Here is an 18,008-nt window from a genome sequence, read left to right on the forward strand (position 1 = left end):
GTTGAAATAGGATCTCACCTCACATGGTGCTGAGCTCTGACATCTGTGGAAATTAAAGGAAATTAAGGGCAGCTAGCCATACTTGCTGGGAAGCTGGTACTGGGCAGCTTGCTTAGGGCGCATTTTGTTCTCCAAGCAAGGTGCCAGCCTGGTTGTTACCAGCCAGCTCCCAGATGGCAGCTGTAATCTTTGGGCATTGGTACCTTGGGTCCCTGCTCACCCCATTTCTCTGTGGTGGTGCCTCCCTGCTGCCTTCCCCCCCTTGGATCCTGCTGGTCCACCTTTGCCTACTTCGGACTATTTCTGAAATGACTTAGCAGGTAAGTAAGCACCACACCTGTGTCCTTCTCAGACTCATTCTCCATGGGTACGTTTCCTTGCCAGCACCAGTGAGCTGAGGGTTTATTTGCTTTTTCTGTTCTGTCAGCAAGGGGTTTGCAGCCACCTCCTAGACCCTACCATTCCCTCTAAGGTGTGCACACAAAGCACAGCTGCTCGGCTACTACTGACAAGCCTCCAAGAGCAATGGTGCTAGTTGTAAGGTTGACGCTCTTGATTTATACTGCTCACAAGGATGTTTTGTGTTGGCAGGGGCTGGCTGGATGTTAAGAGAACCCTGGTGAGCTCTTCTGTGACCTCACCTCTGCATCCTGACTGCAGGTTCTGGGTGCCTTGGGAACCAGCGCTGCTTGGGCTCGGATCGCATCAACACCCGGTAACGGAGAAGAGAGCGGATGAGGTTTTGGCTGTGAGACCCCCAGGCATATCGAGAGTGGTGCCAGGCTTCTGGTGAGAGCTCTCCCTCCCCCTGGGTTAGCACTGCGGTTCGTACAGCTTCACATGAGAAAGTCAGGCTGCTGCACATGCAGTCTTAAAGGAGCTAAGGGTAAAATGAGTGTATTAGCCTCTTCGTCTTGAATGGATTCAGGCTTCTCTGCTGACAAGTTCCCCATATACACTGTAACAGTGTGGCTTGTAAACATGTCAGCACTTAACGGAGCCTCAAATCATGTATTCGTTCATCCCACCAGCTGATGTTGGTGCTAAATTTGCTCAACACTTATTATTTTGCATAACTGATACTGAGGTCTCTGTAGCCTTTCCATTTTGGCTAGAACCAAAATTGTAACACAAGAGGCTTTCTGATAAAGGTTGAGCAGAACTGGTAGATACATTTAGTCCGTTTCCCTAGAGATGGGGTATTTTTAGTGTTTTTGTTTCCCTAGGTTCTACATAAACCCCCCAACTAGTCCAGTCCTTAGAGGCCATGATAGGGTTATTTTATATATAGAACAAAGCATGCTGCATAAATCAGTGGAAGGTTTGACCCCAAAGCAAACGACCGCTGTCAGCTTTGATTTTATTGCCAAAGTTTGTAAATATTTTTCTCTAGCATAGGCCAAACAACAGTGGCTGTCGAGATGCTTGTCTGTGGTTCTGGCCAGTGTTCTTCTCCCATTCCAGTCCAATTAGGCTGATGTGGGCTGGGCTGGACCTTCAGATGCTTTCTTTGATCTTTCCTCTCCCAGAACAGCCTTGTTTTAAATGCTCTGGTCACTAGCCCTTGCTGCCGCATATCTTTCCTCTGGTGAACATTGTCTGCTCTAGGCAGACATCAGTGATGGTTTCCAGAGGTTTGCTTCCCACAGCAGGATATGGGAGACCACAGTCCAGTGCTGTGCTTTGCCAGAGACATCTGTGGAGTTTGGGACATGTCACTGCTTCTGTGCCTCAATTTCCCCCTCAATGACACATTTGGTCCTAACTCAAAGAAGCAGAAATAAGAAAGCACTCTGATGCCACTGCACGGTGATCCATGTAAAACTCTGGTTGCAGGTATTGGAAATATTGCTTTGCCTATTTGAAAAAGACACTGTATTGCCTTTTCGCTTTGAAAATACCCCACAGAGCAGAGCACCGCATTGCAGTAGTCAGTGTGCTTCTTGCTAACAACGATCTGTGGGGTTTTGTATCTGCAGATTTTAGAACGAATTGGCTGGATTATTATTTATGTCCTTAGTTACATCAGCTCAGGTCCTAGCTGTGGGCGCCCTTTGTACCGATCAGAATACACAAATAGGGTTAGAGACAGAAACTGTTTGAGGATAACGGCAGAGACAACAGCAGGTGACCATCGAGGGCACGGTTTGGCAACACTGGTCGGCACAGCAGGCAGGGCTGATGGATGTTTTGTTGAATTTAGTGCAAGAGCCCATTGATAAGAGAGTTTGGAAGAAGATCTCTGGTGAGATCACCCTCCAGAGGTGTGCTGTGTGACTTTCCCAAGCAGAAGGGGAAACACCAGAGGCAGCACAAAGGTTTTGTCTGAAAATATTAGAAGGATTAACCTGAAGCAGAAATCAGCCTCTAAGTAAGAGGTATAAGAGGTAAGAGGTATAAAAGCATTACAGGTATAGGATTGAAATGCTCCCTAGCAGGTGACAAGTGTGATTTTTAAAGGTAATTGTAGTTCAGCTGAATTAGCTTTCACCATTTTGTACATTAATATAACACATTAAATATATGTGTTTGGTGCGAAGAGCTGACAGGGCGCTCAGTTTACCCGTTTGCCTTTAGACATTGCGCAGAGCAAAATGCGGAAAGAAGCAAAATACGAGGAAGGTGCACTTGAGGTGGGACCTCTCCTTTCCCTGAAACTGCCCCGTTTCAACGTGTGGCAGGCTCAGCTTTTAAGGTCTGTGAGGGCGAAACCTTTCGCTTAAAAACCCGCCCCCGGGCCTGCGGGGTGAGGCGGCCGCCGCCTCCCGGCCCCAACGCCGCCACCCCCGGCCCGGGCCAGGCCCCAGCGCGTCCCGGTGCGGGGGACCGAGGGGCCGGGGCGGGCACGGTGAGTGCCGGGGCCGAGCCGTGAGGCCGGGGCTGAGGCGAGACCGGGGCTGAGGCGGGGCCGAGCCGCGGCGTCGCCTCAGCGGGGCCGTGCGGGCGGGCGGGCGCTATGATCGGCACGGTGCTGTGCTACGTGCTGCTGCCGGCCGCGCGGCTCCTCCGGGCCCTGCGAGGTAACGCGGCCCCGGGCGGGCGGGGGGCGGCGTTGTGGAGGCCCCGGGGGCTCCCCGCAGCCGCCCCGCGGTGTCGGGGCCTGCCCCTGGGGCGCGGGGCGGGGGTGGGGGAGCTGGGGGCGGCCTCCTCGGGAGCCTTCCCGGCCCTCAGCCGCCCCGCGGGGCCTGGCCTGGCAGCACGGAGGTGCTGCTGGCCCCCTGGTGTGACCGCTCCGAGGGGCGGTTGCAGGGGAACCTCAGCGAAAAAGCCGTGTGGAGGAGCAGGGAGTTGCTCGTCTGCAGCAGGGAGCAGTGTTTGTGTGTAATTCGGGAGCAGTGTTTGTGTGTCATTCGTAGCAAGAGAGCAGTGCGTCATCTGCGATGGCCATACAGGTGAAAGGAGCCCCCGGCTCTTTCTGTTGTGCACCACTCATATCAGCATATCCAAAAGTGTTACATGAACAGCAGGGATTTTTTTTTTTTTTAAATCATAAATCAATCATCAGGTGTTTTTAAATCCTTATCAGGATTCCTTCTGTGCCTATATTCTCTCTGATAAGGCCTTCAGTTGTTCACATCTGTCCCTCTGCTTCTTTATTTTTCACCTCTTAATTACGGAACAGTATTTTAGCACATTCATATTTTAAAAAACTACTTCAAGGCTTCTTACCTTACCGTTTTTACTGAATCCCTGGAAAGAAACTTGCTCCAAGTGGTCAGCTACAAGCACTTGGCTTCGTAACCCACATACCCCATCAGCTAACTTCTACAGACTGCGCCTTCATGTGTTGTTGAGAGCAAGTACAATTTCCACAGCACCTTTTAACCCAGCTGGCTGTGGCACTGCCTGAGTTAGAACTGTGCTGTGTGGCGTTGGTAAAGCCATTGTTGTGCTGTACAATTTCAGTGACTTTAACTAATATAACTAGAATTGGACTGTGGCCTAGCATTAAGAGGCAGGGTAAGTTATTTAGGTTGTATCTACTTTTCTTCAGGGAAGTCACTTGTTTGGGTTGTCATGCGGAATGGTTGTATTGCACTGAGCTACAGCAAATGCACTGGGGAAAAAAAAAAAGTGAGAAAGGCTTTTCATCTGTATTATGTTAATTAATTTATTTTCTTAATGGCAGATGCTTTCTTTACCTGTCGAAAGAATGTGCTTCTGGCGAAGAGCACGTCCACCCAGATAGAAGGCATCTTTGCTGCAACCAGAGGAAATTCGGTCCAGGAAGAGCAGGAAGCCCTACTCCAGCAGTGGCTGGAAGAAGGAGCAGGGAATCTGCCAGCCAGTGAGAGTGCTCCAGCAGTGGGGAAAGCATCAGCAACGCTCACTAGTGACTGGTTAGAAGGTTCAGAGCTATTGATGAGTAGCCTTAGCGACCTGAATTCGGCTCCAGAAGTCACGTGGTGTGCCGGTCAGCAGCTCACGGAGCTATGTGCCTTGGCTTCTTCAGAACCACAAGACCATGCAGTGACTAAACTGGAAAAATTACCAACAGAGAAGACAGTGGCTGTAGTGGGCAGCGCTCCGTGGGCAGCTGTGGTGCCACAGACGGATCACCAGATGGTTGGCTGTGCCCCTATCGGTGTGGGAGGGCAGCACGAAGACCCGGCCGTGCTGGCATGGAGCTTAGCAGGTGGTGCAGAGATGGTGCCAACAGAGCCCCCTGCCTGGCCTGTTCAGGATGCTGTACAATTTTGTCCCCTCCTGGAGGAGGTACCCTACCACGGTCAGTGGCAACAGCTCTGAATCTAATGCTTAGTTGGGAATTTGTTGGGAACCTGGTTAGGTTGTTGTGTCTGGGTGAGGTGAATGGGTCTGGGCTTCCTGTCTGTACCACAATGATTGTATCAGTTTGTATAGAATTGACAAGATCTGCTACTGAAAGCTACAAAGTAAGTTTTTGCTGAGGCAGGGCTGTTTTCAGCTAGTAATCTCAGTGCTTCTAGATTGTCTGGATATTGATATGTTAATTTCCCAGGAACTGTGCCTGAAAAATACAGAAAGAACCCAAAAGTTGGTAGAATTTTTCAGTATGCTCAGTCTGGTCTTCTGTTAACCCTTCCTCATTGACGTATACACAAATGAATCCAAACAAAGCACCCAAAACCCAAAGTGGGTGAGGGTTTGCTCAAGCCTAGAGAATGTGATTGACTATATTCTGGGTCTCAGGGAAACAAAAGTATCAGGGGGGAACCCAACATGGCTGTAATTTGGCTTTTCTGTCTCTTGCATATAGAAATTCTATGGAGAGACTGGGAGGATCTTTCTGTCCAGCCTTGTGAGCTAGAGCAGGCTTCAAAAACTCCTCCTCTCTTTGAATTTCGAGTCATGTCTTACAACATCCTGGCCCAGGACCTGGTGGAACAGGGCCATGATCTTTACATACACTGTCATCCGGACATCCTGAACTGGGACTACTGCCTTCCGAACATTTTACAGGAGATACAGCACTGGGATCCTGATGTGAGTATGACTGAGCCCCTTCCACATTGGTATCGCCAGAATTTTAACTTCTTATTTGATCTAACAGCTTGTTTGTTTGTTTAATAGGGGTGGGGGAAGTTCTGGGAAGATGCTACTTGGTAACTCAGTGCTGATTCCTCTGAGACTAATTGAGGCTTCAAGTATACATTTTTTGGGTGCCTATTTTGTTTGGACTGTGTTTCTGTAGCAATTAGTAATACTTTGATAGCAGGGGTTAACTTAGTAAACAGCAGAAGTGGAAGAAGAGGTAATGCATTTTTGGGAGGGAAGGGCCAGGCTTGCAGGGCAGCATAGGAGAGGATTTTGTGACTCTTTTGGTGTGATGAAGGATCTTTCACCTCATCACTGGATAACTGAGTGATAAGTTAATGTGACCCAGAAAGTTGTCATTCTCTGGCTGGGAAGTACAGGACAGAGGTGCAGTGATGGCCTTTTTGTTTGCAGGGTTAGTATGTGAGTGCACTTTTGCACTTCCTTCCTTCCCCAAAACAAGGTAACTGGCAAATGCTGGTGGAGCGAGTGAGGTCTCTGCCTTCCTTCCAGGTTCTGTGTCTCCAGGAGGTGCAAGAGAACCATTACTGGGAGCAGCTGGAGCCAACGTTCAAGAAGATGGGTACGTCCTCTGTTTGTGTGTCTGTACCTCCAACTCATGGGACTGGTCAAGCAGTTCTTCCTGCTTAACGTCTTCAAAGCACTCAGTCTTCATAGAACTCTTCTTCCTTTTTCTCTGAGCAGCTGCTGGCCCTGCTTCTGGGCTGTCTGCCTAGGGCTTCACCCTTTCTTTTCTAACTGATCTTTCTCCTATTTGACAGATCAGAGTAACAAAATTGAGAGGGTCCTAGAAGGACAAAGAGAGAGAGAACAGACTCACGATTGTGAATAATAAACTATGATTACTGGGACAGAATTGTGTATAACGCTGTGCCCAGGGCATTACAAAAGGAGCAATTGTATTGTACAAAATGTTGTACCCAAAGGAGCAGAGGTTGGAGTCCATGCCTCCCAAGTAATGAATCCTGTTATGTGCCCCAACATTGCTTATAGCTAGTGGGATCTGAGACCTTAAGGAATGCTGACAGGGAATGTAAAATGTTATGTAACTAAGCAACCAGGTTTTCACAAGTAGGGTTGCTTTATTGGGCAGTGATGGATGACTTTTGTAGTTAAGCCAAGTTCTGTTTTAGAAAACAGTGTGAAAATTAGCAAGATAGGATTGCGTAGGGATTGGAGAAATCATCCTTCTGGACAGGTCTCCCAGATTGAATTGCATTCTGCCAAAATTGTAGTGGGAGCCTCTTCTACTGCACAGGCTTGCTGAACTCTCCGGTGATGGAGGGAGAGCCTAAGGTAGTGGCCAGATCAGCTTTTAATGCATGATGGTTTCTTTCCAGGCTTTGCTTGCTTCTATAAACGGAGGACTGGGAGAAAGACCGACGGCTGTGCGGTGTGCTTTAAGGACAGCAGGTTCCAGCTGATCAGCGTCAGCCCCATAGAGTATTTCCGTCCTGGCCTGGACGTCCTCAATCGGGATAACGTGGGCTTGGTGTTGCTGCTACAGCCTCTGCTCCCAGAGTGTCTGGATCTGAAGGCAGTCAGTCCTCTCTGCGTGGCCAACACTCATGTGCTGTTCAATCCCCGGCGGGGAGATATCAAACTTGCCCAGATGGCCTTGCTCCTAGCAGAGATTGACAAGATTGCAAAAACTCCTGAAGGCAGCTACTATCCTGTCATCTTGTGTGGAGACCTGAACTCTGTGCCTGATTCTCCACTTTACAAATTCATCCGGAATGGTCAGCTTTCCTATCATGGGATGCCAGCCTGGAAGGTAGGTGCCAGCCAGAGCTCGGACTGTGTAGCTTCTTGCTGTGTGCTGCTGAAGAAATGCATGGCTGTATTTCTTTCCCTCATGAGGAAATAGTCCCGATACTAAATTTAGTTACTCAGGACTCATCCTCAATGCCTCAAGCACTGCCGAGGAAAGAAGCAGACAAATGTATGTGTGCTGTTTCCAACTCACCTATTTTGGTTTCTCTAGAGGCAAACCAGCGATAACAGACACTCTAATTTCAGGTCCTGGTTCTCCCTTGCTATGGGATTTTTGTGCCTAGGTCCACCGAGACATACTGAAATTTTATGTAGATGTTTGATATGAAAACAGTTTTGCTCGTGAAATGGGCACATATGCTAGACTCCTGTGGGCATTTGTTAATGTGTATCCGCACTCAAATGTGTTAATGTGTTACTGGCTTTCGAGCTAAATCTTCAGCTCAGTAATGGATGTCCACAAAATATATTCAGTCATGAGAATTTTAGTTAACTGTATCCATCTTGCAGAGCTGAAGGTTTATAATGTCTGCACTACATTCTAAATGGCTTATTTTACATCTTTCCATGAGGGCATTCTCCGGTTTTGCTCCTGGTGAGTGTGTATACATGTATTGTCTACAGCTTGCAACTTGCAAAAGTTCTGTTACATGTTACTGACATTTCCCCTCCTGTTCCTTGCCTCCTTGCAGGTGTCCGGTCAGGAAGATTTTTCCCAGCAGTTGCATTCACGGAAACTGGTGGCCCCTCTGTGGCCGTGTTCACTGGGTGTAACAGACAACTGCCAATATGTTACACGGTGCCAGCCAAAGAAACAGGGTGAGCTCCGGTGTGAACTGAGAACATGAGTTTGCTGAGGCTGTGGAGTCTGTGGGCATTGCTGACTCTCTGAGTAGCCGAGGCATGCGTTGCATGAGGCAGTCAGCAATGATTCTCTTCTATCCTTTTCCTTGATATGTGAATTAAATTTAATTTTTATGGAGTCTAACACTGCAGCCCAGTTTCTGGCATCTTTCCCTCGTCAACAGCTGAATGGTCACTTACAAGTAACAGTTGCCCTGCATACCTCTTTTTTAGTCCCACATCTTAGCTTTTGTGCAATTGGAAATGATCTTCAGCAGCCACAGCTTTTAGCTGCATGTGTTTGTATGAGCAGTTTTGGGCAGTGTTTGCACACTATTATTAAGAAATCACCAAGAGCCTGCTTTAAATCAATGTGTTCCTGACTGTTTCTATCGAGGATTCAAAAAAACTGAGCCCATGCTAAACAGCTTTTGTTGGAAGCTTGAATATGAAACTTGCATTCATCCTGATCTGCAGAACCGTGCTTTCTTTTTAGGCAGACTTGAGTTTTCTCAAGTTGCAAGCTAGCCAATCTGCATAAAAGTCCTTTGAACTTAGGATCTAGAGTTTCAGAAAGGACATCCTTAATTTGTCTAATCAAGGTGCTGACCATGATGGATGCATTAGCTAAATGCTCTGTTCTTCTACACAGATCTATCTGCTGTGTTGTGTGTTTAGATTAAGTGATTCCCACTCTCATGGCATAAGGGTGCTTGGGCTTGAAAATCTTGAACTAAAGAGGTCTCAGTAGTATGTAGATGTGACTTTGCTGCAGACGTTTTATTCCCTTCAATTATATTTTTGTCTGCAGGCAGACGTAAGTACAGCCGGGACTTCCTGCTCCAGTTCCATTTTTGCGATATTGCCTGTGAACGACCACCACAACTAGTCCTCTTGGAAGGTGTGACAGATGCTAAACCAGGTATTAATGCAATATTTTTCAGCTCATGACTCTCCTAGCTGGATTTTAATGAAAAACTGAGTTGGTGGTGATGCCTGGTGAGAAAAGGTGAAGACGGAAGGGTAGCATTTTGTGGCTGTGTGTTTATTAATGGATTCCACAAGAACTCAGAGGACTGTATTACTGTCCTCATATACTGAGTCTTGCAATGTTGTGTTCCTTGAGATGCACAGAGGTTCAGGCCCTTTAGGAGGCTGTTTCTGACAAAGGCATTTTTTTCACCACCTTAAGGTTTTTGTTGCAGTAGAACAAACCTGAAGACCATCACATCACAATGGCTGCAACACAGATGTCTCTGGATGCTGGTACCCAGTAGGCACTGTTGCATCCCTGGGCTTTGTGGCATAGCTGTTCCTGCTCTCCATTTCTGTTCAGCCTTTCTTAGTTGCCCTTTGTGTAAGCTGTAGGCTAAGGCAAATGAACTTGAGATTAAAGGTAAAACTACCCTGGGCTTTGATAGTATTAAATGCTTTAGGGACACGTCCTTACCTTCATAGGACAGAATATGACTTTTCAGTTGTTTGCAGCAATTTGCTCTCAGGATGTTCCTGTTAGTCTTAGACTGGGATTTCCTTTGAATATTTTTTCTGTATGGTGCATTTGACTAGAAGCTATTGCTCTTCTTGGGCAAAAGAATTTGTTTGGTCTCAGGAGAAACTTCTCAGACTTGGGATGAGCAGCCTCTTCCAGTATTTATGTAGGTTTGTCTGGAATCTCTCTGCTCTCTTGCAGACCGCCCTGCATACTGGCCCAAGCACGCTGCTGTAGTGAATGACCCCGAACTCCAGCCACTCATCCCAAGGTAATTGAGTGCACCTTCAGTGGTACTGCTCTTCAAACCCTGTCTCATTTTCCTCAGTGCTGAAAATCTGACTAAAGTAAAGACTGAAATAAAAGTGAGGGTGGAAGAGAGTAAGCAGGGCTGTCTGGAACAGCCAGATCCACCTCCCCCCAGGGTTGTGCCAGTAACTGGGCACTGTCCTGTCAGCATTGGGTCAGTGAGGCCAAGAATGAAGGGCATAGACAGGACAGGGTATTGGAGACAAGGTAAGTTCCTAGTCTGCTCTGTCTTCAGTGCAAGGGGAGTGAATAATTTAGGAAGGCTGTCTCTCTGTATGTATTCTTAAACACACAGATGGTTTGGAGGGTTGCATCAGCAAAGGAACATCCAACTTCAGCTGTGACTGCTACACTGAATGCTGCATTGTCCTCTTTCCTTTCTTGGTAAATTCTGGCTGTTCATGTGCAGGTCTTCAGGTGTTATCCAGCATGGCCTCAACCTGACCTCTGTCTACAGCCACTACCTGCCACAGAGGGGACGCTCAGAGGTCACAACCATGCCCATGGGACTCGGTGCCACCGTTGATTATATCTTCTACTCGGCAGAGCCTGTGGAAAATGGGAGAAGAGGGGGTGAGTGTGGCAATGCAGGGGTTATCCCTGCGGCACTGGGAGAGGGCTGTGAGGTATAACAGCGCAGCTCTGTGCTGGGCAGAACATTTCATTGGTCTGGGGTAGATCCTACAGGGCGTGACTTTGAAGTGATGCACAAAGGGGAAGCAATATCTCTTCAGGTATCTAAGAAGACAGTATTTGGTGCGGAAAAACTGAGGCTGCTCAGAGGAGGTTCATGTAGACTTCTGAGGAAGCCAGAACAGAACGCATTCTGTTTCCTTTGTCTATCTATCTACTTGTGCTCCTGGTAACAGGCAGTGCTGAGTCCTAAGTTCAAGGCTCGGACTTCAAGTCTGACTGAGACCACACACTGTCCTTAGAAGGAGGTGACTCTTCTTACAGTGACAGTACCTCTCTACTACCTGACACAACAGCTAGTCTAATGAAAGACTACATGTAAATGCATCCAGGAACTGCCCCTGACACGGTTTGCGTTATGTCAGAGTCAACTTTGAGGAGGAGGTGAGGAGTGAAGGGGAAAATTTCCTCCTCAGGGGAAAATTTGAAGCTATCTCTAGGATTTATAGGAAGCTCTTTTCATTCCACTGTAAGCAACTGCCTGCTGAATTTAACATATTCTTGATAAGCATACGAAACCATTGAATTGCAGTATTACAGGTTGCTCACTGCTTTCACATCTAGACCCAAAGGTGCATGCAATGTTTGTGCAGAATGTCTTCCTTTATCGGGAAAAGGATCAGAAACCATTGACAAGCATCCCTCTGAGAGTCTGTGGAGCTAATGTACAGCACCAGCCTTCAGCTGATGTTTCTTTCCACTTTGTCAGGTCGCAGGCTGTACCGGGATGGAGTCCTGAAGCTACTTGGCCGCCTTTCCCTTCTCTCTGAAGATGTCTTGTTGATGGCAAATGGCTTACCAAATCCTTTTTGTTCATCTGATCATCTCTGCCTGCTGGCTAGCTTTGGCTTGGAGGTCTCCAGCCTCAGAGAGGGTTAGTGATGGTCCCCTTTCCCTAAAGAAAAGCTGTTTTGAACGCAGCGGTTTGAGGCTCTGGATGCACAACCTGCTTGCAAGAAAACTCTTATTTTTGTCATGCCCTCAGAGTCCTTTTCTCCCGTTACACCCTCATAAAAACAAGGGATGAAAGAGTTGGAGCCCTTCCTGTGTTGGTATTTTGTGGGTCTCTGCAAACCTGAACTCTGCTTCCAGTGGGCTTCTGGTTATGTTCAGGCATTGTCATCTCTTAAAGGGATCCATGTTCCACAGCTTCATTTAACAGATGTGTTAGTGCTGCAGGAACCAACCTCACTCCCGTGTTTATTTGTCCTGTGACAAGATCTTCAGGGACTGGGGAAATAGGCAATGCTGTCCACTTCTGTTTGGTTCATTGCTACCAAGCAGTAGGGCATGTATACACCAATATTTTTTTCACACCAAAACAATGTTTCTTTTAATTTCTGGGTGATAGGTTATGGAGCATGGTCCTTTGGGAACTAGTGGTGTTGCCTTTGGGAGCAGCGGTTCTGCTAACTGCTTAGAAATTGCTTTTACTTAATAATTATTAAGGGCTGCATTGCCGGCAGTAAAATTTGTATAATTGACCCCTTCCATCAAGAAGCTTGTCTAGTGGTCCAGGGAAGGGGATTGCTTGGAATGGAGGCAGGGATTCTACAGAGCCACCCACAGGAGCTCTAGATCCACAGCAAGAGCCTAGAGGCCTTGGGAAAGGCTTCCTTCCTTTCTGGCAGTCTTGGAGTGGTTCCTAGGAAACTTGTAGGGAGAAGCTCATCCCAGTGAATGTCAGATGAAGAAAACTGTCCTGTAAGGTGTAACGACCCCAGGAGTCTACAGCTCCCAAAAGGGAGATGAAAATGGAACGTGTAAAGACGAAACAGCCATCGAATGGAAGAGCTGAAGAGATTCTCACTTGCCCTTCTTTTTCTGTGTTCTCCCTGTTCTGTTTTGCCTTTCGGGACAGAAAACCAACCTATGGCATCCTCCTGGGCCAGGCTCCCAGCTTTCTGAGCTAGCCATGCTTAGGTAGAACCCATAAGACTGACTCCTGTCTCGTGACAGACGTTGGGAGGGAGGGAAGGCTGTGTCCTTGGAGGCAGTCACTTGGATCCCAGTGTACCTTTGATGTCCTGTTAGTGTAGTTTTCTCATCAGTGTCCTGGACAGCACGAATACAACAGAACTGTACCTGTTCCTGGGGCAGATTCCCTAGTTCAGCATGACTTCTGGTGCTCAGTTTTGCTGTAAGAGAAGGGAGCAATATTGACAGAAACATTTCTAACATCCTGTTCACAAATGGGGCTGGGAAATCCCGTCCTGCCTCAGTCGGATTTTTGTGAGAGCGTACAAAAAGACTTTAAATACCATTTCCTCTTTTTGTGTCACACTGGGGAGTTTCATATTTTAAATGTTACTTTCTTTATTGAAAAATAAAATATTTCTAACTTAAGAAAAAACAAACACAAAGTAACTGCAGCAGCTTGTGCTCCTGGTAGCTAAACTCTTTGAAGACTTGCTCAACAAGGCGCTTCTGGCTAGGATATGAAAGAGGAGAACATGAATTAGCTACACAAGACAGTAATGATGGGTGATGAGAGGGAAGAAGTGGCTTTAGCTGTTGTCTCCTATTGCATCCTCAGATCCCAGAGGTGGTCTATTTAGCCTCAGCGGTTATCTTGCAAAATGGGTTGCATTCAAGAACTGTTCCTTCTTCCAAAAAAAAAACCAAATGCTGCTGATTTCTGTAAGTCACAGGAACGAGGGGTGGGGGCTGTGTTCTGTCCCCATATGACTGTATACGAACTGCATATCCTTGCCCCTGCCACATGGTGTGGCATTTGCTTGGTGACGTGTGGATGGCTTTGGCTGTACCAGCTGGGATAACGTGTAGGAATCTGTATAAGTGAACAGAAATCTGGGGTGAGTATGTTTGCAGCTTTATTTGCCCCAAGTTTCACAGGTAATGGCTCTCGTCTAACACCGGTGTGCTTGTGCCTGGGGAGGGATGCAGAGCTGTGTGTTTCTGTGGATGGTTTGTTTTGAGAGCTGCACTAATTTGCGTAGGTATTTTAACTTGGATTTTGTTATTGGTTTTATTTGTGAAAGGAGGGGAGGAAAGGGAAATCTGTGCAACTAGGAACTTTATTTTTCTGCCAGGCTGTTTGCAGGTTGCCAGAAAGCAGCCTGGTAGCAGATAACTCCCACCAGCTGGTAACATTGGAAAGGGAAACTGGGAAGACCCTGAAGGTTTAAAAACAACCTATCAAAAGCAAAACAAAAAAACACTGTGACACATAGTGCTGCCACTTGAAATGTTAACCTTCTGCTTTGGTTGTAACTGCTGACCTGCTCTGATGGTCAGGTAATGAAGGGTGGGAGGGGTGTGTGTGTGTGTGTGACAGGCCTGCTGCCCCTCTGCCCCACATGCACAGTATGCTGTCAGATGAGCTGGTTGCCCAAGCACCCTGCCAGTTTTGTGATGTGGCTGAGGCACAGGAACTGTGCTTGAGCATCACAAGTTGCTTCTTCCATTACATTTAGACCAAAGACTTGACTTTTCTTCTGTGTATCTTGCATGAAGGCATCTGTCGTGAGGCTTTAAGGTTCCAGATATATTTTGTTGGAAAATCTGTTTCACAGGTCAGCCTAACACTTTTTTTTTTTTTTTTTTCAATACATGAAATTGTATGGTATGTACTTGGAATGGTTAAGCTGCTGAACACTGTGGATATAGAGCCATATGCTTAAAAACCCCAGGACAATGCCTGCAAATCTTCCATTTCTTCTTTCTGAGGATTAGAAAGGTCAATCTTGTAGCTCCCAAAGCCTTGGCTCACGTATGTTTCCTTGGGCATTCATATGTTTCCTTGGGCATTTGTGGGTGAAACTTGCAGAAATGCAGGACCATTACAGTTGATTGCTGTGGTTGTTTTGATTACTGTCCCTGTAGCTCTGCTGTAGACCCTACAGGCTTGCCCTGTTTCAGGAAAGAAGAATAGCTGCTCTAGAGCAATTCAGAGTTGGGAGACCTGTGAGTGCCTATGGCTACAGACTATAGGGGGAGTTTGTGGGTGGGATGGATAGAAATAGTCCCTGCCACCAACATGGCAGCTATTACATAGTTGTAGGGAGAAAATAATGCTTTTTTTTTTTTTTTTTCAAAATCAAAGCTCTGATGCTTTGAGAATATCACATAGTGATATAATAACAAACTGTGGTAATGAGCAACTGGAGGTGGGAAGCAGAATTAAGAGATTCCAGACTCTTAACACTGTTTCTTGACCTAAATGTCTGAGTATTTGCAATTAACATGGCTTTCTGATAAATTACAGAGAGGCATGTAAACAGTTATGAACTAGAATATTTACAATCAGAAAGAGGTGTTACAGAGGTAGGTTCTACCTCATATTCTCAGTAGTGATGTAGAGAGAGCTCAGGGAGACTGATACTTAGGGAAAGGGATGCCAGAGACCACTGGCAGCATGCATACCTACCCTATAATCAGTCTCCTAAGCTGCAGGGACATGCAGCTGTAGAGGCAAACACAGATTTGACAAAGTATCTTAGCTAGACAACAGCTTAAATTGCACCACAGCTGCTAGGCTGTAATTAATTACACCATTTAGATGGAAGTCCAACTTCTTTAGCTTTCTCAGAGTCATAAGTTCATCACTTCACGAGGATGCCCTTTATAATCAGTTCCCCAAAATATATGGGATGGGGGAGTGGTAAACAGTGTAATTGCTCTAATTTCTGTCCTTTTGTCAATAAATGAACCTTGGCTGCTGCTTGAGGTCTTCTTTCTCTATGCCTTTTCCTTATGAGGTGTCTTTCTGGCAGCTGTTTTCCCATGACTGCCAGATCCAATTATCTTTCTAAGTTACTGGTGTTTATTTATTTCTTCATTTAGAAGCTATGGGTGAATTCTTTAGGGGTAAGTTATAATATAAACTCAAACATTTTAACAGTGTTAAGCCATAAGATAGTGAGTTCCCCATCCCTCATCTCTGAAGAGTGAAGTGGGAGGGATGGGAGCTCTGAAACCAACACTTAGATAGGAGTAACTCTTGTTAAATAAAAACAAAAACAATCAAGAAATCAAGATTTGCTGTTAGTACCCTTCGTGCCACCTGCTTTGTGAAGCACAGGAGATCAAAGGACCGTAGTTCCTCTTCTCTAGAGTCTGCTAGATGCTCCAAGAAAAATTGTGCATCTCAGAGATGCTCTTTCAAGAGCAGATCAAGGTACTTGTTGGGCCCCTAATGATTTTTGAAAGTGATTATCTGAGCAAACAGTCTGCAGGTCAGGGCTCTGCTAGACTGCAATTTTTCCTCCCATTGTTACCACCTTACTAATGAAGGTTTGCTGAATGTACCGCTGGACTGTGCAAACATTTAGGGTTCATCCAAATGCAGATGAAGCCTTTTTGTGGCTCATCTAAAGGAGGAGCGTACAAGCCTTTGTGGGATACCATCTCCTTTCAGTAGGCTTCCCGTGGTGCAAGTTAATTGAATTGCTGTCTGTGACCTCTTCCCTACCAGACTGTAGCTGCCTGGGTTGGTTGTAGTGCTTTTTTGTGTCTCGGTCACATAGAGATGCACAAGCTGGCCGATCATTGCCATCAGAGGTACTGCATCATGTTTCAAAGCGTGATGCTGAGTTTCTGCAGCGAACTTGCCTGCTGTAATGCTAACATAGATGCGTGTTATGCCTCAAGCTCCTTCCTTTTGTCAGTTGTACAAGTTTGGCTTCTCCTGTTATGGTAAGTTATCTGCCAGCTTCCACTGAAAATTCATTCTAGTCTTGAAGCTCTTTTCCCTTTTATTTATTTACTTCAGTTCAAGCCTGCACGTTCTTGTTCTCTAAGGGAATAGGAATGCTGTATAGTGGAGCTGGAAAACTCTTCTTAACTTTGGTTAGACACACAGAGCAACTTCCAAGGTGCTGAGGTGACAAATGGGTAAAAGACTAGGCTAGAAGCTGGCATGTGCTACAACAAAAGATGCATTTGTTCCATGCAGTCTTTCCTTTTATACACAAAAAAAAAAGACTTTACATCAAGCCTTAGCAATGTTACTTACTTATTTTTTTTTTTAGTCCGCATTGATTTTTCTCTTTGTGGATGAAAAGCTTTCTACAGCAGCCTTAAGTTTATTCAGTTACTGTGCACTTTCAGGTGTTGCTCCTGCACTGGGAGTCAAATGCAGTTGTTATCCTAAAGCTATTCTCCTTCCCTGGCCCTCAAAAAAAAAAAAAAAAAAGAGGTTGGAGTTAGGGTAGAAACCACTCTGCCAAAATAAAAATATAAATCAGGAAAGCCAACTCAACTATTTTAATTAAGTCTCTAATGGACTGCTAGCTACAGCATGTCATGCTCCTTTGCTTTCCATACTCCTGCAGTCCCTGCATGGATAGTGCTCTTAAGGCATAGTTCCACCTTCTCACAAATGGATTTCTATATGCTTCTATGCATGTGAGATCTTTAAGTTTTGCAGTCTTGGGTTTCTCAGCATAGTAGCTGACTTTTTTTTTTTTTTTTATTAAATTACTGCTTAACTGAGTTGTGTATCTTTTCCCCAACAAACGTTTTTCATTTAGGTCCCATTAGTGTAATCTCTGACTTAAAAACCTAGAATTGCAGGAACTGTCAGTATCAGGGGGAAAGTTTGACCTAAGAGTGAGCAGAAAGTCTCATTTTAATCCCAGCTGTATCCAACTTCTGCCTCTTTCACTCCTTTGTCTAGCCAGCAACCTGACCCATATGTCTACAGAGATTTCAAGAGTTACCCAATTTTTAATGAAATCTGTAAGACACGGGGCAGAGGGTATTTTCAAACAAGCATTTGAAATAGGTTTATAGAAATTGCACCACTTCAGTCTTCAAGCATTTATTAAATGCTTAAAGATCAGTAACAGGAGAACGTGGAGCAAGAAGCCACCTTCTGTTTCTGTATTATCTTCTGGGCCTGAGCACAGACCTCAAAGTCTTATGATGTGGTTACTTTCTTTGTCCCTTCATACCGCCTACTAGGTACTGTGCAATTACTTTCCCTCAAGACAGAGGCTGCTTGTATAATTAACTTGGCTAAGAGGGAATACTGCATGTGCCTTACTCTGCGGAGTGACAGGGTAGGGGATGTTTATTCCTCTCCTCTACAGTTGCATATGCTGTAAGCTTGCCTACATCCTGGCCCCAGTCCCAGCTATTACTCACTTCCCTCGAGGGAAGGGGTATGCTATGCCTGAAAGATGATAGCCTGAATAAAGTTGGATCCCCCTTGCTGGGGGAATACACTGAGTCTTGCAGCTGACTGTCCTTTATTAACCCAGCGTTTGTCTGAGGAGTCCTGGTGAGGTCATTAGTCTGGAAGGTCACTAAACTACAGTGCTTAAGCACAATTGCTTTTTTGGCCAGGAAAGGAGGCTGGATCATATGCTGAAGAATAAGTAGATAGTGGAAGGAG

The 18,008-nt window shown here is 46.0% G+C and overlaps 1 protein-coding gene across 4 annotated transcripts; it reads left to right on the forward strand.

Moving 5' to 3' along the window:
* The first annotated feature begins 155 nt into the window (after positions 1-155).
* On the forward strand, positions 156-15,337 carry ANGEL1 (angel homolog 1). 4 transcript variants are annotated; one of them, XM_068683125.1, is made up of 11 exons: positions 156-320; positions 661-789; positions 4,130-4,729; positions 5,240-5,466; positions 6,031-6,100; positions 6,879-7,312; positions 8,004-8,130; positions 8,966-9,076; positions 9,848-9,917; positions 10,365-10,528; positions 11,358-15,337. In XM_068683125.1, the coding sequence occupies exons 3-11, from the start codon at positions 4,363-4,365 to the stop codon at positions 11,525-11,527; spliced, it is 1,740 nt and encodes a 579-aa protein (XP_068539226.1). In that variant the 5' UTR covers positions 156-320; positions 661-789; positions 4,130-4,362; the 3' UTR covers positions 11,528-15,337. The 4 variants fall into 4 exon arrangements, with proteins under 4 accessions (XP_068539226.1, XP_068539227.1, XP_068539225.1 ...); XM_068683126.1 differs by lacking the exons at positions 156-320; positions 661-789 and adding an exon at positions 2,260-2,387; XM_068683124.1 differs by lacking the exons at positions 156-320; positions 661-789 and adding an exon at positions 2,696-2,848.
* Positions 15,338-18,008: the final 2,671 nt, after the last annotated feature.

This window comes from Anas acuta, chromosome 5 (genome assembly GCF_963932015.1).
Source record: "Anas acuta chromosome 5, bAnaAcu1.1, whole genome shotgun sequence".
NCBI classification, from domain to species: Eukaryota; Metazoa; Chordata; class Aves; order Anseriformes; family Anatidae; genus Anas; species Anas acuta.

Excerpts from the sequence above, each read along its gene's own strand:
- ANGEL1 (XM_068683123.1), top strand. The coding sequence starts at position 2,957 with ATGATCGGCACGGTGCTGTGCTACGTGCTGCTGCCGGCCGCGCGGCTC. Across the intron at positions 9,077-9,847 it reads TGTGACAGATGCTAAACCAG|ACCGCCCTGCATACTGGCCC; the intron begins GTATTAATGCAA and ends GCTCTCTTGCAG. Across the intron at positions 9,918-10,364 it reads CTCCAGCCACTCATCCCAAG|GTCTTCAGGTGTTATCCAGC; the intron begins GTAATTGAGTGC and ends GTTCATGTGCAG.